This window comes from Passer montanus, unplaced genomic scaffold, assembly GCF_014805655.1.
Source record: "Passer montanus isolate IOZ18808 unplaced genomic scaffold, ASM1480565v1 scaffold45, whole genome shotgun sequence".
NCBI classification, from domain to species: domain Eukaryota; kingdom Metazoa; phylum Chordata; class Aves; order Passeriformes; family Passeridae; genus Passer; species Passer montanus.
Genome location: NW_024369373.1, coordinates 4,869,201 through 4,894,820, shown reverse-complemented (window position 1 = coordinate 4,894,820; position 25,620 = coordinate 4,869,201). Strand labels below are relative to the sequence as shown.

Genomic DNA, 25,620 nt, shown 5'->3' with positions numbered 1-25,620 from the left:
CTGTGGTCATTGCAACCCTCTGGTGCTGAGCCCAGGGCTGCTCTGCCCATGCTGGACTCTGCAGCAGCACCCCAATGTGACTTGTTCCTTCTGCCACAGGTTTGCTATGGACATTCCTCATGCAGAGCAGCAGAAATGCCACTGGCACTTGAACCTGCAGGGTATCAATGTTAAGGGCACAAGAGGACAAAAGCAGGGTTGGGAAGGAGAGTCCAGGAGCTAAAACCATCTCAGCCTCACCATTTTCACTCTTGGGCGCTCACTGTGCATCTTTAGCAGTGCTCCTCAGATGTGGTTGTGGCAAAAACATAAACCCCAGCCCATTTCAATCACCATGTGGCACACACAATCCTCCTGCTGCCCTTGATGTTTAGGAGATCAGAGTCCAACACTGGCAGTGCTGGGAGCCCATCCTGCTGGAGCCTGGCTCTTGGCTCAGCACCCAGCTGCTCCAATGCATGGACACAGCCTTGCATGTTTGGCAGTCTTGAGTTATTCAGCAGAGTGGAGCAAATGTTCCATGCTGAAGGCAGCAGAAGGATGTGCCTGGACATCTGCTAGCCCAGGAAACCCAGCTCCCCTCAGCCCAAAGAGCACAGCAGCCTTTCTGCAGCACAATGCAGAGCTGGCTGGGCTTCCTTCCTCTGGTGCTCATCCTGCTGCAGCACAAAAACCAGGCTGGGGTACACAGCTCAGGGAGATGGTCTGATCCCTACCTTCCCTCAGGGAAGACACTCCCATCTAACACCCAAAAGGCCCTGTGGAGAAGGGACTGATGTCACCCCCACAGCAATTACAGTGCTGAGCCCTTCTGGGACTCCAGAGGTTCAAGGGAAGTGAACCAAACAGCCTGGAGATCATCAACAGGGCAGAGCCAGGAATTGCTGCAAAAGAAAGGAGGAAACTATTTAGCAAAGAATATAGAAAAGTTTATTGTGGCCAGAGCTACCAAAGAGCTCCATACATGATTTTTGGACTGATTCTGCATGGACAGAGTAAGAAAACACACAAGGTCTGCTCAGGGGCACCTGCTGAAGAGGAATTACCAATGCTTTCTGGTGCAGGGACAGCTGGCCTTGGCAAACCATGAGCCCAGCACTGCAGCAGGACAGTTTCTTTGGATGACAGTGGACATGAGGAGAAACAACAGGAAGGACTTAGTCTAACTGGGACCCACTGGTGAGCAGTGCCCTGGTCTCTGTGTACACCCAGTGCCATGTCTGCTGGTCCACACTCCCCTGCTTTCCCAAAGGGTCACACTGCCAGCAGGCACCTCTGGCCACAGCGGGCAGGGAAGCTGCAAGGAGTGTGACCACAGGCCAGCCCTTCCTGCAAACTGAGACAAAATTACTTCAACAGCTACATCAGACTTCACTTTTTCTGCTCAACAGATTGTGTAATTTGATGAAGAGTCAAAGCTCCTCATCCCAATTCTTTCAGGAGACAAAAAACACAAGAGAAGAGTGGTAAGGCAGCCCTTTAAAACACTCCCAGGTCCTGCTCTCAGGCTAGTCTCTCCCACCAAGGCTGTGAGTCCAGCCTGCCTGTCCCGTGTTGACTGTGCCCAAAGAGCCTTTGACCCCAGATCCCCTGTCCTGCTCTGCCCCAGTTCCAAGGAATGCTTGCAGACTGAGCTAGACAAAGTGAGAACAGCTTAGCTTGACTCTCACAGCACTGTGCTTTGTCCTGTCCTTCCCTAATCTGCACCCACCATAGGCTGGAGAAAGGTCAGTTGTGCCTTCCATGCATCAAAACATTTTGGAAGGGTGATGAAGACTCCCCTGGCTTTCTTTTCTTTGCTGCTGCACCTGTTTGTTCACAGCACCAGCAGTGTGCTGTGCTGGGGATGTGCCTGGAAATGTACATCCAGCCATGCCAGTGCTGCTGCTCAGGGCTGTGCCAAATTCTGACAGACATGCTGGTGGCAAGGCCCATGGAGATGTGTGTGCAGCTGCTGTCAGGGCTCTGAGATTAGCTGGCTGCTGGGCAGATCTGGGCTTGCTGAAAGCCCGGCCTCAGCACTGAGCCAGGAATCTGGAGCAGGGCATGCTGCCTGGGGAAGCCACCAGGGCAGGGAGAGCACAGGTGCTGCAGGATGGCAGCCCAGACAGCTCTCTCAGCTCACCCAGCACAGGGTGCTGTGGCTCAAGGCACTGGCCATGTGCCCCACTCTCTGCTGTGGGACCTTCCTGCACCATGCACACCCCAGGCTTGGCTGTGGACTAACACAGATCTGGCAGCCCAGGAATTGGAAAGGTTTGGGGACTGCTGTATCCCAAAACTTCTGATGACAGTGCTGCAGTGTGGGGCACCCCAGACTGCTGGGAAGGGGGAGCAGGTCAAACTATGCTGCCTTACAGAGAAGATGCTGGTGGTGGACTTGGCTTGAGGGTGCACAGTGGAAAGCGGTGTAGGGATGGGGCAATCCTGAGGTTACTCCCTGACCTGCTGAAGCCCCTGAGCATGATCCAATGACAGGGAGTAGGCAGATGGAAATCCAGCTTTCAGGGTGCAGGGAATGGCAGAGGTGCAGCCTTGTTCTTCCCCATACACTCTGCTGGGCACTTACTGCAGTACCAGCGTGCAGAGAGCCAAGAGGGGTTGGCCCTTCCCCAGGGAAAGGAATTGAGTTCTCATGAGCAACAAGTCTGCCTCAGGTTTGCCACCTTGCTGCCTCTTGCCTTTGGCTGAGGATGAGAAATGTCCTACTGCAGCCTGACAGCACGTGCACAGTGAGGAGTGAGTCCTGTAGGCCTCTACACAGCACTAATGCTGTTCCCAAAGGCCATGGCTTTGGAAGGATGATCCCTAGGCCGCTGTGGTGCTTGTCCTTATGTCCTTTGAGCATGGATCATGTGTGCCCACATGCTGCTTGCTGGTGCATTTTCTGTGGTCAGGCTCTGACGTGCTCTCACAGGGCTGGGGCTGAGGGACAAGAGGTTCTCCACTGCTCTTACTTACAAACACAGCAGGAATCTTAGAAAAAAGCTCCAGGTCTCGTTCCACATGTCTATCCTGCTGGCAGCTTCTCCTTTTGACCTTGTGCTCAGAATACAGATTCTTCTTCCTGACTCCTCTGAGATTGTCTGTGGACAAGGGACAATGTTGAGAGTTGCCTGAGTCATTCTTAGGAGGCCCGTGAAGGACTGGGCTCCCAGGGCGAATCTGAGCCACAGGAATCTCATCCATGGACTCAGCAGACTCTGAGTGATAGTCAGCTGGGGGTCCTGCTGCCTGGATGAGGCCCATGCTGCTGGGGGACACAGCAGCTCTCAGAGGAAAAGCTGGCACTAAGAGGTGAAGCCTGTGGGAAGGTGAGGCAGCAGCCGTGGCTGGGAACTCTGCAGCTGGAAATAAAGGGAGAAAAAACCTTAAGGAGAGAGAGATCTCTCAGCTCTACAAAGACATCAAGAAGCCCAGGAACTCTGCTATGGCTGATGCACTAGTGTTAAAGCAAATCATACATACATTTATGCAAGATTCATCAGAGAAGCTGACTGGTGCACTCTCACCTGACAGGGAATCTGGGAATGAGGGCTGAGGTGTAGCATGTGCTTTAGATCTAGTGCCCATTGCTGAGGAAGAAGCTTTCTGCATTTTCTTTCTTCTTTTCTTCTGTTGCTGTGAAAGCAAGTGGCCCAAGAGAAGGGAAGTCACTTCACCAGCCCAAAGCAAGAAGACAATTTTTTAACTTGTTACCTCTTTTTAATTCTTCCTTATTTGAACAACAAACACTAGGTATAACCAAAGTCCAAGAATATTTTACCATTAAAGACTGAGCTACTATGAAGCAGTAATAGAGAACAGGCATTTAATGAACCCCCTCATTATCTGCATACAGTGACTGTCTCTACTGTGTAGGTACCTTGAAGCTGCTGAATCATAGAGCTGGGGGCTGTACCAGACACTGTCACTTGCATTTGTAAAGTCAAACTAGAAGAGGGAACCAAAACTCACACAGCACAGGATGTCCCAAGAAAGGGAACAGTCCTTGTTCCAAATACAGTATAGATGAAAACGAATTTTTCTTACCATCTAGATGGCAAGACTGATTAATAAGCTTGGAGGAAAGAGAAAAAGCACCACCACCTGCCATCTGAGCAAGAGGAGAGAGCATCTGGATGCAGATACATGCGTGTCAGGAGCCCAGTCCAAGACTTTGGAGAGCTGTTTCATACACTCAAGCTCCATACCCACACACACCATCTTTCCCTGGGCAGGTGCCTTGTTTGAACACTTAAACTGTTGAATTTTGCTCTACAGAAATATGCAGAGCTTCTTACATCAACAAAGCAGTATAGTCAGAGTCACTGAGCAAGGCACTGGATTACAGCTGTGTTACAGCTGAGAGCTCATGAGGGGACTGTAGGACAGCTCTGAGCAGAGACAGGAGAACATCACCTGGATTTGGTGACTGCAGGGCACAGCCACACCTGCAGACTCACAGTGAGGGGAGGCAGAGCCTGTGTGAGCAGGGTAAGCACAGCCTGCTCAGAGTGAGCATGCCTGGCTGGGCTATCAGCAGCAGCTTGGGTGTGTGGCAAATCCTCCTTACCTGAGAAGGGGCCACAGAGTGAAGAGATGGGGACTCAGGGGATGAGCTCTGCTTGGGGTCACCTTCTTGGTTATGGACATAGAGCTTTGGAAAGCTAAAAACACAGCAGACACACAAGGTGATTCCCTAAGGCAGGATTTAATGCCCTCTTTGCCTGCACGCACAGACCAGGCTGATCACAGCCCCCCCTGCCTTACACAGCATTCCCAGCAAAACTGCAGGGGAACTTTTCCTGCACAATTGTGCAAAATAAGAATGAAATCCCCAGGGACACAAGTTAACAGGAAAGGACTAATTAAGAGACAAGGATCCTGTTTTCTCATGAGTGTTTGCCTGTTTTATAAACTGTTGTGATTCATTTCTCCACAACCTGAAATCATGAAACTATAATGAGCTCAATAGAGGACTTACAGGACAAATCAGCCAGCTTTAAAGTAATTTTAATATAAAACAATTAATAGAAACCAGTTTTCTATAAAATATTTAATATCAAACAGCCTAAATAGAGTATTCTAGTAATGATATTTTCCCAGAAGAGGGAAGGCAAGTATTCCTGCAGGTATCTACCCTCCTGAAACTCAAAGTTTTCACCACACCTTGCTCAAAACACTGGTGCTCCCTATCCTTCTAAGAACTTTTGTCTTAGGGCCCACTAGTGATCTTGACAGCAATTTCCCATTCACCACACATGGTGCTGGGAGAATCTTATCCTTGACTTTTCTCACCTTTTTCCTGAAGTTAATGTTGAGAATTCCTCTACTTGAATTCCAGGGTCTGTATAGCCAGGACTACCTGACAATAAGTCTGCTTCCTGGAAAAACAAAACAAACATTTTCAGACTAACACAAACACAGAGGGGAGAAGAGGGATTTTCATTACAGATGTACTCTTTCTCATTATGCCAGACATCTTTTGTCAGGTAGCACAGCAGGAAACTGCTGCTTAAGAAGATGGAAAACCCAAGACTGGCACAATTAGAAGTCCTTGATTCATTTGTTTAGTCCAGCCAGTGTTTCATGTGACTCAAAACCAAATCACACTTATAGAGATCAGCTTAGTCATTTCTTGGGAGCACATTCAAAATACCACTTAAAGCTTCCATTAGTTACACAGTTCAATCTGAGGAGCTCTGCAGTGAATGCAAAAAATGTCTTTAAAATGCAAAATAGAGGTGAGGAGAATGGAAGCATGAAATATACAGGGAAAACATAAAGTATTTTCTATTTCTTGTGTGACCCTATATGGGTAAGACCTGTTGATTTTTAAAAATTAGTGTGATATATTGTTTATTTGCTTCAGATATGGATGAGTTCAGAGTAATGACAGCTGAACTTGAAAACTGCATATTTTCAGAAACATTATAAGTGTACTAAATCCAAGTGCTGCACTACAGGAAAGGACCCCAGTTCTCCCTCAAAAGCATCCAGTTAGGATGGTCAGAGTACCAAGGGATGAAGAGTATGAAGCCCTGCTATCAAAAAAGGATAAACCATGGTCAGAAGGACCTGGACACCACTTATCAGCTCCTTTTAAACTTGAATAATCATCAAGAGAACTTCTTCATAAGTGTTTCACTGTGCAGTGACTATAAAGATATTTTAAAGTAACTTTTAGGTTAAGATGGAAGGATTTAAAATGTGATAGGCATTAGCTTCAAAAATAGCTAAAACAAGCTCATGAAGACCTTTTTTTCTGAAGAGCCTGATCAGCAAACTTGGGAAAATGAAATCAAAGTTGGCCATGCCACAAATGAGTTCCTGAGAGATCCAGGGCCTCTGCACTTGAACACATTCATAAACAATCAACAAAAGAGCAGAGCAGTGAGAAGCCTGGTGATGACACTCCCTGATGTAAGGCATTAAAAATGAAAGCCAGCCGCAAAGAGCTGCGGAAGATCTTTACAATATTGAATTACAGTGGCACAAAAAATCAATATTGCTAGAGGTAAAGATGGAAAGTGAAGCACGTGGGAAAAGCAGTTTAAACTATATACAAAGCAATGGTCTCTGAACTAGAAAAGAATCCATGGAGCTGCACATTCAGTGACAGCCAAGAAATCATTTCAGATGTTAGGAATAAAAAGGAAATTCAAATAAAAAGAGAAAAAAAAATCAGTTGTTTTATAGGTGGTAACATAACAACTGAAGGGAATCAGTTTAGAAAACAAAACCATGTCTTTCTGATTTAAAAATTTATCCAAGTGCAAGATTAATAATCTGCAGAAATTTACTACATGTATTTCAATTGGAACTTGTAACTCAAGTCACATCATCACTCATCACCAACTGAACACAAAGTGTGCACAAATGTCTCCTCAAAGCTCCTTGGGACATTTACAATCAGGATTTACATTCAGGCCTCAGCACCTGAGTCACAAGGGAAGGAGATCAGACACAGCCTCGTGTCACTGAGTGCACAGGCAGCAGATGCAGGTCTTTTCAGAGAGAAGCAGGTCATGGCTGAAATGAGCTGCAGCAGGAGACATCCCACTGCAGAATAACTGAAAACAATCAGGACTCAATGTCCACAGCACATAAACAGGACTGCAGGACTGGCATTTCAAGGGAGCTTAACAAATGATTCATCTTGAGAATAACATGGACAATTTCTTTCCAAGCAGGGAATGAAAGAGCCTTTTAAAATCCATTTTGTTCATTTCAGCCTTCTATAAATAATGTAGAACCAAAGCAGCCACATAAATGAAAGTAAAGCATTAGAGCTGACTATGAAAACAAATGAGACTCAATCAGTAGAAAATACAATGTTCTCTCAGAGTGTGACACAAGCTGCAGCCACAGCAGAGTCCAAGCCTCCCTCTGCTCCCAGGCATTCAGCAGGAGAGTCAGAATCCTTCCATGCAGCATCAAGACAAGCCACCCTTTGCAGCTGGGTTGTCAGGATTCAGCTGCTGCTCCTGCTGAAAGCAGACTGCTGGGCTGACACACTGCCCAAGTTCTGTCCCTGTGCAATTCCTGGCCACGTTCACCAGCTGCCAGCTGTGACCAAGGTCCATGGTTTACAAGCCCAGGATGGATTCAGCTCCCTTGCCCACTGCAGCTGCCCTTACCAACCACTTCAGTGTCAGGAAGAGCCCTGAAGTGCTGTGTGCCTGGAGGAGAAGCAGAATTGAACAGGAAAAAAGAGTTCTTGTCCCAAGGAAGGTGAGTCTGTTGCAAGTGTTGAGGCTGAGAGTGAAGACTAAGTTTGTGTTACATTGACATTGGAAGAAAGCAACAATTCTGAAAGTGTAAGTGAAGCTGAGTAAAATCTGTGTTTAGTATTTAAAATCAAACCCCACCAACCTGAATCAGTTTCCAAAGCAAGTTCAAAGCTTTAGGAATGTGAGAAGAATCACATCCCAGCTGGCCTCATATGAAAGCCTGCTTCCTGGCACGAATGCAATTATGCATTAAAGCATAGGGATTGGTTTAGTTTATATTTCTTTGGACTGAAAATGACTACAGAAAAAATGGTTACTTGCACATCCTGCTTTAGGTATGGTAATAGAAGCAAAGGCTCAGTGTGCCCAACTGTTCTGCATTTTTTGTGACATCTGAATCCCTTAAATGTGCAAAATTAGGGCTCTTATTTTGTAGATCCTACAAGTACATAAGAATCCTTTACCCTGAACAAGAATCCTTTAACCTGAACGTGGCTGAAGACTTAACCACAGATCAACATGGAAAACTGAAGCCAAAACCAACACCCAAGCTTGAATAAGGCTCAAAAACAAGCATTAAAGGGGAAATGCATGTTTCTTCTTAATCCCTAAAATGAATGAACAGTTCAGACAAAAGTGGGAAGAGGATAATTTCCATTTTATGCTTACAACATGTTGGATCAATTACAAAGGGTTGCAGTGTTCAAGCTAAAGAAGGCTGTATTCAACACAGCTTACAAAAGGCAAGTCACTTGGTGTCCTCCTACTCCAATCTATTTGTTTGTGTTTATCTCTGGTTGCTATGTAAGAAACAAGGAAAATCTAGTGGGTTAACATTTTTTCTCAACAATGTTACTGGGCATCATCCAGTCTTTCTTGTTCCCCAAGGTCCTAACTGCAGTCCTGAAACATCAAACTCCTTTTCACCCTGCTGCTTCCAGGCTTGCTGCTTCAAATGAACTATATTCACACGTATCTAGATAACAACCAGTGCAGACAGGAGAACAACACAGGACAGGAGAATGCCAACATCCCAAAAGTGCACACACACATAAACTGCACCCCTGTTCAAATATATTTTCAGTATCAACTAAAATTCAGTAACTAGATTATTAGAGCTAATGCTTTATTATTGTTTTAATTTTCATAGTAAGCAAAGCTCTGTGAAACAAAGTGCCAAATATTTTTGTTGTTATGGAAACCTCTGTTTAAACTGAAAGTTTAACTTTTCCAAAACAGTAAAAAATATATATGGAAAGCTAGGGACTTCATATTATAGAAAACTGAATGAGTTCACTTTCCACTTTGCTTTGATAGGAAGAACTATGGATGAATCCAGAGACATCCCAGTATCTCTAAGAAAATACTTGGATTAAGTTTGTATTTAATTATTTTCTATGAAATACAAAACTGTTTGTATAGTAGATAACATACTTGCATAAAATGAAAAGCTACACATGACTGAGAATCACAGGATAATTTAGAGTAGGGAGAATTTCTGTAAAGTTCTAGTTCAAGCCCCTGCTGGAGTCAGTATAGAATGTGTCCAGTCAAAAATTGAGTTAATCCAGTAATTAATTTTGCCTTGTAGCAAAATAAAATACACTGAACTCTCAATTCAGATCCTGATATATCTGCCTCTGCAGAGTCTAACAGAATTTAAGAGCTTGTAGAACTCTTTTTACAGAAATATAGATCAACATCATGGTAATAACAACGACCCTTATCATTATACAGACTCGTTTCAAAGAAAAGCAGATATCTGGGTAATTTCTGAAAAACTGGTGTCCTTTTCATTTTCAGATGGTTAAATTACTGGTATTAGCTTCTCAGTGATTAGCCCCAGTTTCCCCAGCCCTAGAGCCTGTCTCATTTGAAGTCATGACACAAGCCCCCAAGATGTGCAGTGCCACCCAAACAGATGGTCCTGTCCTTTTCAGGGAAAGGATTCTTCCCACTCTTCAGTCACCCTCCTTTGTGCTGAGCCAGGCATTTATGTGATGCTTGGTGAACCAAATGGGAGGGAGCTGGGCCAGCTCAACTGTTTTTTTAATAAAGTTTATTGTTACTCAGATTAGTTTCCCCACCCTGTCCTAATGAACAGCTGTGCTGGCAGAAGAGATGAGACAGTGCAGGGCCCAAAACAAGTGGTGGAGCAAGAGAGTGGGTGGGATTGATTCCTTTGAAAGCAGTACTTGCTCATACCTAAAGTGCTCATGGAATTACAGGCCTCACACTCTTTCACATCCTCCTCAACTCCATCAAAGTACCAAGTCTTATCTCTAGCAACTGCCTTTAAAATATGGAGCACAAGAAAGCGAAGCAAAGTTTACACAGCAAACAAACAAGGCTGTTTTTGGGCAATGGACTGAAAGTAGGATGAGTACCTGACTGGGTCTCACTTGGGAGGAACAAGACTCCTGTTTCTTGTCCACCTTGTCTGGCTGCTGCTGGGGACGCTGCTGCAGGATGTACTCATACGTAGTCAGCTTGTGCCACACTGAAAGGGAAGAGAGAGACCTGTCAGCACAGGAAAGGCCCCTCCCTGACTGCACTTACACAAACAGCCTGGATAACTATACTATCAAACAGTAACTATAAACATGAAGAAACTGGTAATCCAAGCCAAAAGTAGCTGTGCACTGTACATCCTACTATATCCTTTACTGTCACCATCACAATGCTTTCTTATAGTCTTGCTATTCTAAAGTGTCCTAGAATGGTACAGCCCTCTGTACTGTAGTAAATTGTTCAGTTCATTTCAGGGAAAATCCATTATCCTTGACTAAGAGGTTTAAGATCTGCACTGTACAAACAGCTCAGTGAGCAATCAGAAGGTACTGCAGAAGGTGGTGCTAAATGGAGAGAAGAAATTGAGCAGGTTAGTGTGTCCTGTAGTGATTGAGACACTTAATGTGCAAACCAGTGAGCATCAAATGCACAGCTTGCCTCGTGCCAAACAGATGGGCCCAGAGTTCACATGTCCCTGACTGTATGAGCTCTCCAGGTCCCCATGCAAACACATCTGCTCCCATGAATGACCAAAAGCATGTGACATTTCTGAGCAACTTGGTTGCTTCATGAGACCCAAAAGAGTCCAAAATGCAGACATTCTTCCCATAATGACCTTAAGTATTTTTAGAGAATAAACCCAGAAACGGATGCTGAAGGGTTTTAGTGCACAGCCTGGTGGTTATTCCTCCTTTTCTACAGAAGAACAGCAGTTAAAGCAGATGCCTAGGATCATCTGGACTGAAATCCTCCCTCTGCCTGAAGACACTTAGATCACTGACATCTTACTTCTCAAAACCATGACCTTCAAAGAAAAGTGGGGGAGAATCACTTTATGAAGAAATGAAAATCACCTTATGAAGGAATCACAATCATCTTATGAAGAAATAAAAAATCAGGATCCATTTGGCCAAGAAGAGAGAACACAGAGATGAATGTGAGTCTGTAGCCAAGTGATTACTTTACAGGAACAGTGCAGGGTGCTGGCAAGTGCTCCTAGAATGGCAGCCTTTGCTTTCTTGGAAAAACAGAATGTTGCTTCATAAGCAAAGGCCTATTAACCATTTTAAATTTGGATTTTGTTGATGTCTGAATACTTACAGTGTAACTTTTAAAATATTTTAATAGAGCTATTTAGTTTAAATACTGCATTTTTTTGGCCAGATAACACTGCAGCATATAACATGCAAAATATAATCAGTCTGTGAATAACCCTATATGCTTTCCTATATTTGCTACTATTTTTTTTTCTTTTTTTTTCTACTATCAGCTTCTTGGTATTCAAGGAAAAAAATCCTCCCTCTAAGCTTCTGAAGTGTCATGCTTCACCAAATGCCTCCAGAACTGAGTCTGAATCAAGACTAGTAATTTTGAATACATGGATCTACTATTTTGAGAAGAACCTACTTTCTTTGAGTGATCATAGTGTAACAAAACTAGTTTCTAAATTTTAATAGCCATACCTGACTTAGGCCATTTTGTAATGGGAAGCCTAAGGGCAGTACCACTCACAGAGGTGCTATTTAATTTCTGTAATTTAATTACTGAAAAACAAAAATGTAGATGAAGAAATACTGACCAACAGTATTTACGCTGGAATTGGTAAAGTGTATTTCTAGTCTCAAAAAAGGGAAGAGAGCTCATTACAACACTGCCTACCTTAAAACATTCAGAGGACACTATTGACAATTACAGGTATAACATAAGAGGAGTTTAAGTTCAGACATACTTTGTCTCCCTGAAAGCCAGTAGTAAGTGCAAATGCAGTGGTAAGTGCAGTGCATACTCATATGCAGCACACAATAAAGGCTTCAGTGTGGTGACACCCTTCCTTTAAAGCAAGAGCTTACACACTATATTCTGCACAGCTTGGAACAGTTTCATTAGGGCAGCAGATTATAATGTAAAAAAACATTAAAAACATCAGCAATAATTCTGTTTCCACATAAGATGAAAGATAAAGATTTAAAACTGGGTCAAAAGTAGAAGTTAATTTAGCTCGAAATTTATTCTGAAAGAGGAAAAATAATCACCCTCAGGCAAGAGCAGCAAAATCTCCCCCAAGCCCAGAGCACAACTAGTGGTACACGCAGAGGTTTCTGACAGATAAAGCAAGTCATTATCTCAGGCAGGGAGCACCCTCTTGTGGAAGCTGCACACAAAGACAGGATAAATACCACTTGGGACTAAACAGAATAATCCCTTTTCATTCAGGAGAAACCTTCCTGGAGCTTTGTTAAGCTTTTTGTCTTTAAAAAGTGCTAGATCAACCTTTCAAATCTCCAGGCAGTGCCATTAACCCAGAAAAGCCAACTGTCAATTCTGCCCAGGAAGTGAAATTGCAGCTGCCCAAATTTCAGTCAAGCTCAAAGAGGCTGTAGAAGAAAATGATGCTCAGTGTCCTCACTGAGTGCACTGTCCATGCCAGCTGGGAACACTCACCTATCAAACACCACACTTCAGCAGTGCAACTGTTTTGCTTCTGGAACCTGCTGGTTTGTGCTGACCTAGTTTGTGTTGGCATCTGCAGGTCTGTTAACTGAGAACCTGAAAATCCATCCAAGGATCCTCTGTAACTGCTGTCCTCACTTCTCTTCAACCACATCCCTTCTTTCCTACTTCTGGCACCACTAACTACTGCAAATATCAGATCTTTCCCTATCATGACTTTCATCAGCAGCCAAAAAGCATTGGCTTAATTTTAGACGACGGCTGAAAAAATGTTTTTGATGCCCATCTCTACATAAACAAACATAAATATCCTTTCTTGACAGAGCAACAAGCAGTAGATCTAAAGAGAAGCCTTTCTGAAAGCCTCTTCCTCTGAATTCCACAAATCTTGTATCAATATGGTTCAATTTCCATAAAGGGAGCTTTACCTGGATGGCAGTGCTCCAATCAGAAATTCAGCTCTGTACATCCACATTTCTCTGAGGTAAGGGGAAAAAACAGGCTCCTTCACACAACAGAAGTACTGAGGAGCATGGTGAGGAGACTCACAAAGGCCGTATGTAGAATTAATCTGAATCTACCATTGCTGGCACCAAGCTGGGATTGACCTGTTCATCCCACTTGGCCTCTCCAGTACCCTATCATGTGTTTTCAGTTTTAGGATAACATAGCTTAAACATGGCTGCAAAGGCCCAACACAAGCCCCACATTACACAAGCACTGATAAGCCTAGCTGGTACCGTGGGGAATTCAGAAATATAATGTTAAATCCCAATTTTGCACAATGGGTGCATATTAGTGACACGGGTGAACACACAGTGAATGCAGGATGAGTAGAAGGTAAGCAAAAATGAAATTAAAAACAAAACACCTACAGAGATAGATGTGAAAGGTCAAGAGGTGGCCCAGCAGGATCATGGTCACTAGGCTCAGAAGAATAAAAATCCCAGCTGTCACCAGAATGGCAGGTGCCCGAGTCTCAACAGGAGATGCAGGAAGAAACACAAACCAGCGGTCCATGTGGTTCCTCAAAGCTGTAAAACAAAGAGAGTTGGAGGTAAGTAAATTGTCCAGGTATGAATTATCTCTAAATAAACTTTACAGCTGGAAATACTGTTAACTCAAAAGTAGCTGCAGACCCACTGTGCACTGGAGGCCTAAGAAATCCAGTGTCTGCAGGGCAATTAGCTCTGTAAGGAAAGACATTCCATCCAGCTGAGCAGAGATACTCCAACAGAAACATAAAATGGAAGCAGTAAGGAATGGAGTTCCTCCTCAGTGGAAGAGCTGACAGAGTCCAAACCCCCATGAAGACATGCTGGCTGATCCCCAGGATGCCCATGTGAAGCACTGCAGTACCATCGAAGTGCTGGTCGGAGCGAAGCACCGCGGGGTCGACGAAGAACTCCACAAAGACGTAGAAAGCCACGAGCAGCAGAAGCCCCAGGCCCAGAATGGCAGACAGCACACTATTCAAAAAGAGCCTGCCAGGACAGGGAGAGGTCTCAGTGGCTTCAATAACATCACACACACACAAATCAATATCCCAGCCTCTAATAAAGATAGAGATAGAGACAGCTATCTCAAATTACTGTCATGTTTTCTTACACTTATGATAGATACTGGTGAACAGCTTTACTTATTATTTGCTACTCTAAGGGACTAAACTGTGACTCTTTAGTGCAACCATGGTTACAAAACAGTCAAGTATATCTAGGACAGACAAAGAGCTCCCTTGCACAAAATCTGAAGTGTAGTGTGTGTCAAAGGCAAATCCCTTCCCGATCTGCTTCACCAGCCATCAGTGTAACATGGCACCCAGCAACAACACCCTTTGCTTTCCATGGGGTTTAAGTGCAGGAAAGTAAATTGAGAAGCACCAGTGGCAGTCTCCTTATTCTTATCTCAAACCTGGCATGGATTAGAGGTCCCTAGAAGCTGCTGTAACTCCTGCCAACTGGCAAGTCTTGTAGGGAAAGCACACGATCTGGATGCAGGTTGTTTCAAACTGGAACAGCACCATCATGGTTTCACTCCTACTCCAGCTTTCAGAAGCACTAAGGACACTCAATTAACATCCTGTAAGCATTTCCTAATACCAAATAGTAATTCTGTGTTCTCTGGTTTTACTTACAGATGTTCAGCTACAATATTCTAAGTTTAGAAATTTTATCCCTGGTTATTTGAATGTCATGATTATGCTTGTATTTTCCATCTAGTTTTCTCATTACTGATTCTATTCAGCCAGGGGATAAAAGAAAAGTGGTTCTGCATGGCTAAGTACAGACTGAACTGAGATACAGGAGAACTCTGGAAAGAGAAGAAGCCATATTATTGATGCAGTATTCTGCTTCTGCCACAATGCCAAGCTCTTACCAGTAATTCCTCTCTCCCACACAGTTGTTGAGCCATTTGCAGTGATGATCAAAGCCACATACACACTTGTTGCAAGTTCCACAGTGCTTTGACTTGGCACTCCTGCCAAAGAAAGGATGGCATTTGCATGGCAGCACCAGCTCATTACTATGACTTTTCAGTGACTCAGACACAGGGAGATACAGCAGCAGAGACCCTGGTTATAGTGAGTAAACCTTCTGCATCATCAGTACCAAACTTATTTATCACTGCTGGACCACAATCCCAAAATTCGCCTTTCAATGCACTGCATGATTTTTAATTTGGATATTATTGAATTCTTATTTGAATCCCTTCAGCAATACTACAGAGCTTGATCTTAATGCCTGCCCTCCAAGCATTTCCTGCAACTGGCCAGCACCCAGACAGAGACAAGCACACACACACACACACACACACTACTTCCACACTGATAGGTACAACACCAACACTCAGGGAACATGGCACACTACAGCCTTCTCCACAGAACGTGAGCAATGAAATAAAACACAGAAGGATTTGAGCAATGAAATAAAACACAGAACCCTGTGCACATTTGACAGAAGGTCCCTACCCAGCTACCTGACCACCACCACAGGATGAAGCTCAGCTTGCACTGTAGCAGTTCAGGGGCTCGATTTCAAATCCTACAGTCTGACATTAAGGACTAATGATGAAATGCAACGGTGAAGAGGACAGAGCAGGAGAAAGAAGAGATACTTACACATCCACATCACAGACATGGCAGTGGTGGTTCTCAATGACATGTGCGTGCTGGTTACGGTTGAAGGTGGCCAGAGGCCCCAGATAGTTTTTTTCTCGCACGTTTGCATCCGCAGGATCAATGGAAACTGCAGTAAGATGCACAACTAAATGGTAGATAAAACACACTCCTGGACACTGAAGCACACAGTTAAGGATTTAACATGTTTTGTAATCCTTAATACATAAACCCCACACAGATGAAAATTTTATGGCACAGAATTAGAAATTGCTATATAACTGATTGCAGCACATTAATCTGAGCTCTATTGATAAAGATGTTTGCCTTGTAATAAATATCCCTGGAAAAAGATAACTGATCTACAGGAACATCCCTCCTCATTATGTACTACTCTGCCTTGCAGAAGTGCCCTTCCTAGCACAGTGTCTTCAACAGTTACCTGCACTTACCAGAATCTGAGCCCAAGTACAGGCTGCTGACATAGGTCCAAGTTTCTGAATCCATACAGACTCCTTGGAAAGGCTGTACACATGGCCTTTCACTGGACCAGACTTTCAAGGAAAGAAAGGTCACATCAAGGAAGTAGTATTGATTACCTTGCTTTCCTTTCCCTCAGAATCCCAAGGAAGAGGAGCACACCTTTAAAGCAGGCTCCTACAAAGGATCCAGGGTTTGTCATTGTTTCTATACACACCCAGATGTGCACATCATTGGTCATACTAAGACCTACAGAAAATAGATCAGTGTAGTAAGTTAAAAAGGAGGCCTCTGAGAGGTCCAGCTCACTGGAGCTCTGATGGCTGGTGAAGCAGATTGGGAAGGGGTTTGCCTTTGACACAAAAGAGACATTAGTGCTTTTTTAATTGGAAGTAGAACTTGAGGAAATATTAATCTGTTGAATTAAGAGTAACTTTAGATTGCATTATTAAGGCATTTAGTAGACAAATTCACAGGGTTTGAACTGTGATAATATCAAGGATTTGAGCAAGCTAAGTAGATATAAGACCATTGAAGTAATTATATTAATGTCTAAATCATGCAGGTGTAAAAATGATAACAATAATAAGCAAAATCACCCCAAACATATCAAAGACCTAGAGGCATCTGTGTCAGATGTATAAATGATGCAAGGGCACACCCCATCCCTTTAGAACAAGGTCTGGTCTTGAGGAAGTTCCTTTCCTGGGCACAGGTGATGGTGCAGGTGGCACTGGGAGCACTGGGATTGCTCCCCAGCTGCTGAACAAGCCAAGTGTCCTCAGCTGCTTCTCCTCTAGACCCTTCACTATCTCTGTTAGATGTGTACTGCTCAAAAACTGCTGCTCTACCTTCCCTAGTAACTAGAACTCTCCTCGCTCCCCAGCTGCTGAACAAACCAAGTGTCCTGAGCTGCTTCTCCTCCTTCACTATCTCTGTTAGATGTGTTCTGCTCAAAAACTGCTGCTCTACCTTCCCTAGTAACTAGAACTCTCCTCTGAGGTTCACAGCTCACCACCTTGTGTGTGGCTCCCAGATTTCCTGCTGAACACGGGGAGTGCCCAGGGAGGACACCCACTGTGAGCCACAAGCACCCCAGGGTGCCACCACGAGCATGCCAAGCTGCCTTTCATGACTCACCCAGCCAGCACAGACGGGTGGGGCTGCCTCACCACCAGGGTGTAGAAGTAGGCAGCAGAAGAGCACTGGAGGCAAAGGCAGTAACAGAATGGAGAGTGCTGAAGCAGATTCAGGAGGGGGTTTTTGTTTGACTTCCCTCCAACCCTGCAGCACACTGGTAGGAGAATAATGTAAAGCAAAGGAGACACACAGGCAGAAGCAGGCAGCAGAAGAGCACTGGAGGCAAAGGCAGTAACAGAATGGAGAGTGCTGAAGCAGAAATCAGTGACCTAAAGTGAGGATCTCAAAGCAACTAGTTTTAGACAGTCAGGAGATGACCAAGACGATGGTGACAGTTCAGAGAAGCATTGTGGCTCAGGTGCTTGTCTCCTGTGCTTTCTGTGCTAGCTGACAAGTGCTCTGTGCTAACAACCCCAGGACAGCCTGTCCAGCCCTGCTCTCCTCCCCATCCAAGGATACGATGTAGCCAGCGGGCAGCCAGTGGCGGGGCAGCAGGGGAACCAGGATCCCAAAGCCAACCAGGGCAAAGAACAGGAACAGCAGCCAGGCAATGACCTGGAACAGGTGCAGGGGCCAGCTCCAGCCATTTCTTCGTGCACGCTGGGCCTTCACCTCAGGGACAGCTTCGCCCAAATCCTCTGGAGCTATCTTATTATGGGGTTTATTGCAGATATTCATCTACAGAAATCAAAAAGGGAAAACAATGTGAAACAGAAGTACTGTGGCTGAGCCCTGGTACTGCAGAGATGCTCCAAGGCAGACAAAAATGATGACACACGTGAAGAGGAACAGCTCTGAGCTCAGAAGCAACTTGTCCTTTTTATGGTGGATTATTAGATGCTGCTTTTCACTTGCCACAGGGCCAGGAGAGTTTCTAACAACATGGAGATGGGCTGCTCTGCTTCACAGAAAACATGAGATAGCAAGGAGAGCAAACCAGGCAGGAGATCAGGGGCAGCATCCCAAAACCAGCACAAAGGAGCTCTGCTGGACCTGAGCTGGCTCAAGGTACTCTGCACCCCTGCCACCCTTCCCTAGTAACTAAAGAGGATGTGGCATGAACATCTAACATGACAAACAACTTCAATTAGTCTGATTAACGTGCACAGGAGAGTGATGAAAGAAAAGGAGGAGGTCTCTGGCTCTCTTGTGGTATTTTTGATAATGGTTCCAGCGCCAGAACAATTCCACAGGGCTGGAAGAGAGAAAGCAGGGCAACTGCTGAAAGGGTGAACAGGACAATTCCAACCTTGGTATGCCAACAGCCCTTCAGTCCCCAGTGAAGGGCTGGAAATGTCTTTTGGAGCCAGCTGGTAGAGGAGTGGGTAAGAACAGCAGAGAATATAATTTATATTCATCAGCACAGTCTTATCAACACGTAGGCTGGAATAAAAAATTCCTAATTTCACCCTTTGAAGTAATTAGCAGTATCTGCCTGCCTTCACCAGTTAAGATGCTACATGGCAACTGGCTCATCACTGATGAGAAATCATTACCAATCATGTCTTCCTTTTCTCATTAGGCTCTAGAAAACTTGCTCGTGCATCACTTTGAGCTACCTGTTACAAAACCCACAGCGGGTACACCCGGCATGCCTTTATACCCAGCTCCAGAAAACACTGAATATAAAAACCAGCATGAAGTCACCATCAGGGTACACCCAGAGAGGCACCGGGACGCAAGGGCAAGAAGCACCAGGAGCCGGGCTGGGTCAGCGGTTTCCCGGACAGCCACTCTGGTGAGAGCCGCGTAGACCCCTCCCGCACTCCACCACCTCCCAGCCCTCACCTTCTTCCCGCAGAAGCGGCTGACAGCGGCCCCGGCCGCGCCTCATGCCCAGGCAGGGCGCGGGGCCCCGGCTGAGGCCTGCACGGCGGCTCCCGGCGCCCCCGCGGGCCGCTGCGCCCGTCGCCATGGCAACGGCTACGGCGGCGCGCAGGGGGCAAAACGCGCCGGGCGCGATCGTTCCGCGGGGGCGCGGGAGGAAGGAGCGAGGCTTTCTCCTACATCAGCCCCGGGAAAACCCTGCCCACGCCACTCCCCAGCCTTCCAAGGGGTGACATTCCATAGAGACGGGGCCCTGTGAGCCAGCGGTGGAGGCTGGATGGGAGCTAAAGCCATCCCACTCCCGGAAAATTCCATTCCCTGTTATATCGACCAGTCTTTATGGCGTGAAAATGTAGTATTTTTGTTAAAATATATATGTTAAGATTTACACTGTGTCATAATGAGGTTGCAGAGTTTTATTGGGGAGTTTGGAATTTTACTGGAGGGTTTGCAGTGGTTTGTGCTTAAGTAAAACAAAGTAAAGTGCATGGAACTAAGGATTTCTTTATCAGTGAAAGATAAAGGATATCCCTGGGCAACCAGGATAACACAGAATCTGATGGATTTGAAACCCTCCTAGCATCACCTGGCATCAGTAATTCCAGCAAGATGGATTCCAGGGATGCCTGGATAATGGAATCGTGGATTATCCTGAGTAAGAAGGGATTCACAAGGAACATCAAGTCCAACTCCTTACTCTGCCCAGGACTATCCCAAAAATCACACCACGTGTCTCAGAGCATTGTCCAAATGCTTCCTGAAGTCTGGCAGCTTTGGTGCTGCAAACATTTCACTTCAGTGCATCCCCAGACAAGCAGCAAGAACACTGGGAAAACAGAATCATAGAAGCAGTAAGGCTGGAAAAGATCTCTGAAGATCATTGAGCTCCACCGCTAACCCAGCACTGCCGTGTTCACCACTAAACCTTGGCCCCAGGTACCACATCCACACACCTTATGAGCACTTGCAGGGATGATGATTTCACCCCTGCATGGGCAGCCTGTCTCTGCCCCTGGCCACCTTTTCCATGAAGAAAATTTTGCTAAAATCCAATTTAAACCTCTACTGGCACAACTTGAGGCTATTTCCTCTTGTCCTGTCATTTGTTACCTGGGAGAAGAGCTGATCCCCCTGGCTCACCCTGCTGTGAGGGAGATGTTGAGTGACAAGGTCCCCTCTGAGCCTCCTTTTCTCCAGGCTGAGCCCTCCAGCTCCCTCATTAGCTCCTCACCAGCGTTGTGCTTCCTCTATTGCCCTTCTCTGGGCTCACTATAACACCTCCATATCCTTGTAATGACCTTTGCAAATTTTGCTGTCATTAGCAGTCAGTGATGTGGCTGTTAGTGACTACTCCAGCTGTACCTGAGCGTTTCAAGAAAACCTGAGCAAAACCCGCTTTGTTTTGTCCATTTTGGCTGGCACACCTCATGCGCAGGGATAAATATTTACCTCATAATTCCCAACTTTTCATCCCAGCCCGCCGCTGCAGTCGGCACGGGCTGGCTGTGGGTTTTGGTGCCACAGGCCCCCCTGGCCTGGCACGGCCCAGATCGGCCCGGCCCAGCTCAGCCTGGCCCAGTGCGGCCTGGCCCAGCGTGGCCCAGCTTGGCCCGGCCCGGCCCGGCTCAACTCAGCCCAGCCCAACCCAGCCCGGCCCAACCCAGCCCGGCCTGGCTCAACTCAGCCCGGCCCGGCCCAGCCCGGCCCGGCCCGGCCCAGCTCAGCCTGGCCCAGTGCGGCCTGGCCCACCGCGGCCAGCTTGGCCTGGCCCAGCCCAGCTCAACTCAGCCCAGCCCAGCCCAGCCCAGCCCGGCCCGGCCCGCTCCTCTGCTGGCCCTGGGGAGGCCGCGGTGGCCGTGTCCTGGCGGAGGCACAAGGCACTCTTTATGGCCTTGGGTCGGCGCACAGCGGCTGCTTTGTGCGCGGGGCTGGCCGGACCCCGGGCTCACAGGGGTTCTGTGTGCGGAGCGGAGGGCGGCCCGGAGGCGGCGTGTCCTTCGCTCGCTGTCCCCAAAGGCCCTCGTCACCTTTTGAACCCCCAGTGATCTCCCTGCGGGGGTTCAGGCCGTGCTGGTGGTGACAGGGGGTGCCCCACTTGTTGTCACAGCCCACCCTCCTGCAGACGGGTGCAGGGGGACAGCTCGAGTGCTTGGTGAGCTGGGGAGCTGCGGTTTTGACCAGCTCGTGTCAGGGTTGCTGCAGAGGGAAGCCTCCTGCAAACAAGAAAGCGCAGTACCTGTCACTGTCCCCTGCTCACCAGTGCCACGGAGCCCTGCTGTGCTTTCCAGGCACTGCCAAGGCAGCTGAGGACAGCCTTGGCTGTGCAGGGTGTTCAGGGCAGTGTGTTGGAAGTGAACAGTGTGCCTGCCCATGGCAGTGGAGTTGGCACAAGATAATCCCTTCCAACCCAAAGCACCCTGTGATTCTCTGTTCAGCCCACCTCCTGTTTTTGTGCTGGGGGAATCTTCAGCGTGGCCCCAGGAGTAGTGGTGCTGGGAGGGGCATGGATACTGCATGGTCTGCATGATACTGCATCCATTGATGGGCTTGGTAGCTCTATTGGTAGCTCACCCCAAGGTGACCCTGCCATTAGCACAGCCACCAGCTGTCCCCAAGAGCCTTGCCCAAGGAGGACAAAACATACAGCAAGGAGGACACTCTTCCTACAGCCGCTTTTCTTTTATTAGAGATTACAAGATACAAGAAGCTGAATCTGCATGCCAAGTGCTCTTGGCTCACTCTGTCTTTCCCATCTGTGTGCCATGTGGGCAGAGAGAAAGGGGGCTGGCAGAGGCAGGCACCTCCGGGCCCGTCCTTCCATTGGCCATGGGTTTTTTCCTATAGGGACACAGTCTTTGCTGTGACAGCTATGAGAAAGCATTATGGCAGAGGGATATCTCCAATGGGACAAAAACTGGGACCACTGAGCTGAACCTGCTCTGTTCCTCCCCAGGAGAGGCCCTGGCATGGCCCCACGCCTGCCTCCAGAGGGAATCAAAACACATAAGGGGACACAAAGGCTGTGACCTTGAAGATGTGCTTGCCCAGGAGGACTTTGTGGGAGAACTCACTCATCTCCAGCTCCACCTCCAGCGTGGCTGGCCCCGCCACGGGGCTGGTGAGCAGCAGCTCTCCCGTGTGCCGGTCCGAGCGCCGCACGGCGAAGACGGCCTGGCCCCGTCCGCCCGTGATGGCGAAGCGCAGGCTGTCCCCCAGGGAGCGCGCCGTGGACATCTTGAAGAGGACACGGGGCACGGTGCGGTTGGCCTGGAGCGGCAGGTAGTGGAAGGAGATGGAGCTGGCAGCCAGGTGGCAGGCTCGGCTGTCCATGGGGCAGGGGTTCCTCTCGCACTGGCTGCCAGGAGAGAAGGGTGCCACCGCTCAGTGCCGTGGTTTGGCGCTCAGGGAGCTGCCCTCGTCCTTGCACACAAGGCCAGCCCGTGGCACAGGCAGCACCTCCAGCCCCGCTGTCGGCCTTGTGGCAGAGCAACTCAAGACAGCCACATCCAAGTGCCCATCATCGGGTCTCTGCCTCATCCCTGTTTCTGCCAGGAAAATGCCATGGCTTGTCTGGGTGTCACTCTGGGTGACACTGAGGCTGGGACGGGGTGGGTGCCACAGTCCCAGCTGAAGGACAGGGATGGAGCCAGATGTGCCTCCTGAAGAGGAATCTGTCAGCATCAGGGATGCTCCTCTATTCGGGTGGCACAAAGCAGTTTACTCTCAAGAGTGGGATGTCTGGCAGTGCTGGAAGGCAGCTGATGGTGCTACATGGATGTGCACCAGAGGAAAATCAGCATAATTCCCCCCAGGCTGGAGCTCTGAGAGGAGCCAGGATCCTGGATAAAGCCACCACATATTGGGGTGCTCCCACCAGCACCCACAGCATCCCAAGACCATCAGGGAACGTGCCAAGCACACCTAAACACCCCATGTGGCGATTTGCTACCAGTGCTGGCTGCTACCCTCCCTGCTGCCCCTGGGTGACACAACACAGCCCCCAGCCCACAACAGGACCCATCACCCTGGGAAAGGCCACGACACAGCCCGAGCCACGCGCAGTAGGGTACTCACAAGGCAGAGGTCTTGACATAGCTGGTGTTGTGGCGTGGCGGGGGGCACTTGGGGCGCACGCAGCGGTGGCCCCCGAAGGTGTTGATGCAGAGGTCACCCTGGCTGCAGTTGTGCTGCTTCCCAGCGCACTCATTTACATCTGTGGTGGTGACACGGGGTGAGCGGGGCTGTCCCCACTGCACCCCTCTCCCCGTGGCAGGCTCCCTGTCCTGCAGCCTGGGTTCTTACCCTCGCAGGCATTGCGGTCAGCGTGGAGCAGATACCCAGGGGGGCAGAGGCAGCGATAGGAGCCAGGGAGGTTGAGGCAGTCATGGAGGCAAATCTGTGTCTGGGGGCTGGACTGGTAGAGCTGGCATTCATCCACATCTAGGGTGGACAAAGTGGGGAATGCCCACATGTCCCATTGCCACCAAGCCTTGGTTCTCCACCCTCCATCCTCTCATCTTCATCTTTTACCTTGGCACACGCCACCAGGTTGCAGCTGGAAGCCGGTGTCACAGCTGCAGCGCCGGGAGCCCGAGCGGCCCTCGGCACAGCGGGGCTGGCGGTTGAAGGAGGTGTTGCTCAGTGTCACCCAGTCTGCAGGGGACAGCAGGTGTCACATGCTGAGGCACGGGGAGATGGTGAGAGCCAGGGAAGGGGGAGACAGGCACAGCATGGCCAGATGCTGTCCCCATGAGAATCCCCCTCCTCCGCAGCCCAAACCCGAGCACCTACAGGAGTAGATGGGGCTCTGGCAGCTGGCGCCAGACCAGCCAGGGGGGCAGAGGCACGTGTAGCTCTGGTTGCCATCCACGCAGGTCCCGCTGTTGGCACACGGGTTGCTGGAGCAGTCATCAATACCTAGGGAGAAGGAGCTCGTGAGCATCAGCTGGAGAGGTGCATCCTTGCCCAACCCCAGTGCCCTTTGCTGTAGCCACTGGGCAGAGCAATGGAACCCCACAGCTCAGGGTGACAGAGGAGCCCCTTGGGAAAGCGGAGCTCATGGCACCCCAACCCTGCTCCACTTCACTTCTGCAGAAGGGTTGGGTGCCACTCCACGTGCGGTTGTGCCGGCAGGCGCGTGTCTCCGAGCCCACCAGCCGGAAGCCGGCGTCGCAGACGAAGTGAACCTCGTGGCCCACCCACAGGCTCCGGCCCAGCATCCGTCCGTTCAGGGGCACTGCCGGCTGCGGGCACATCTCTGTGGACAGACAGACATGGGTGGGGGTGGGCACTGCCAGCCTGGAGACAACCCCAACCCTTGCCCAGGATGTTTGTGTGGGGCCAGGGATCAGAGCTGGCCCCGTGGGGATGTCACCCATGGTGATATGGTGACCAGCCAGGATTACCGTTGCGTTTGGTGGCCGGTCTCTGGAGGTGGCTCTGGAGGATGGAGAGCTGGTGCCGGAGCCCGCGGGTGCCCTGCAGGTGGGCAGCCTCCTGTGCCACCAGCAGCTTCTGCATCTGCCACACCACACTGAGTGCCTGCTGCCGGTTCAGGCATTCCTGGGGGATCATGGAGACACTTCAATCATCTGCTGGGTTCCCCTGCCACAGCCTGGGAGGATCCTTCCAAGCAGGCAGCATCTTTGGGGTTGGTTTGGATATCCTGCCCTGGACAGAGCCCCTTCCCATCCTGGCTGGGGTCTGACCCTGGCTCTGTGTCTGCTCCAGGCTCAGCCCCCACCTCCCAGTCCTGCTCTGGCCCTTGGATGCTCTGGGGGAGCTGCATGCCCTGAGTGCATTTAACATCATTTCACTGCTTCAGGGGAAAAGCCCCATGACCATCCCCCTGGCCCTGGCAGCTCCACAGGTGCTGTGGCTGTGCTGTACCCCCCACTCTGGGCTGGTGTCAGGGTGCTGGGCTGAGAGAGGGGGGTGCTGAGCAGCCCAGAGAGGGAGATCTGGGAGGCTGGAGGGGAGGGAATGCAGGTCCTTACCTGGGAGCTGCCGAGGGGCAGCTGCAGGATGGCCAGGGCCAGCCAGGCTGGCAGTGGGATGAGGAGCATCACGCCGGGGCTGACTACAGGGGCAAGAGGCTGACGGTCCGTGTCTGCTCCCAGCCGCGCTCCTGCACTCGCAGGGATTTATCCGCAGCCTGTGCCCATGTGTTTGTTGGTTTTTCCCCTGCCTGAGGCCGAGCTGTAGGAAAGTTTCCCCTTGGCACTGGCTCTAGCCTCTCCCTTCCCTTCCCTTTCGTTCCTTTCCCTCTCTGCACATCAGAGGCTTTGGGGCCTTTCATGTCCCGGGGCCAGCAGATATCGGGGCCAGGCGGTGGCTGTCACGGCACTTGCGGTGGTACCGGCGGTGCCGGGCTCACCAGTC

General features: G+C 48.7%; 2 protein-coding genes across 3 annotated transcripts; both read right to left on the bottom strand.

The window, feature by feature from the left end:
* Positions 1 to 916: 916 nt before the first annotated feature.
* On the bottom strand, positions 917 to 19,330 carry ZDHHC1 (zinc finger DHHC-type containing 1). Of its 2 annotated transcripts, none has more exons than XM_039721511.1 (11): positions 19,201 to 19,330; positions 17,872 to 18,090; positions 15,796 to 15,971; positions 15,054 to 15,155; positions 14,037 to 14,161; positions 13,553 to 13,711; positions 10,103 to 10,215; positions 5,281 to 5,366; positions 4,556 to 4,649; positions 3,513 to 3,621; positions 917 to 3,347 (listed from the first exon to the last, which is right to left on the bottom strand). In XM_039721511.1, exons 2-11 carry the CDS (start codon positions 18,088 to 18,090, stop codon positions 2,809 to 2,811), a joined length of 1,722 nt encoding a protein of 573 aa, XP_039577445.1. In that variant the 5' UTR covers positions 19,201 to 19,330; the 3' UTR covers positions 917 to 2,808. The 2 variants fall into 2 exon arrangements, with proteins under 2 accessions (XP_039577445.1, XP_039577446.1); XM_039721512.1 differs by having other exon boundaries at positions 917 to 3,086.
* Positions 19,331 to 22,233: 2,903 nt separating this feature from the next.
* Positions 22,234 to 25,304, bottom strand: LOC120508124 (fibulin-7-like). The gene is made up of 8 exons (XM_039721486.1): positions 25,236 to 25,304; positions 24,645 to 24,801; positions 24,326 to 24,496; positions 24,031 to 24,156; positions 23,770 to 23,892; positions 23,542 to 23,679; positions 23,314 to 23,452; positions 22,234 to 22,594 (listed from the first exon to the last, which is right to left on the bottom strand). Exons 1-8 carry the CDS (start codon positions 25,302 to 25,304, stop codon positions 22,234 to 22,236), a joined length of 1,284 nt encoding a protein of 427 aa, XP_039577420.1.
* Positions 25,305 to 25,620: the final 316 nt, after the last annotated feature.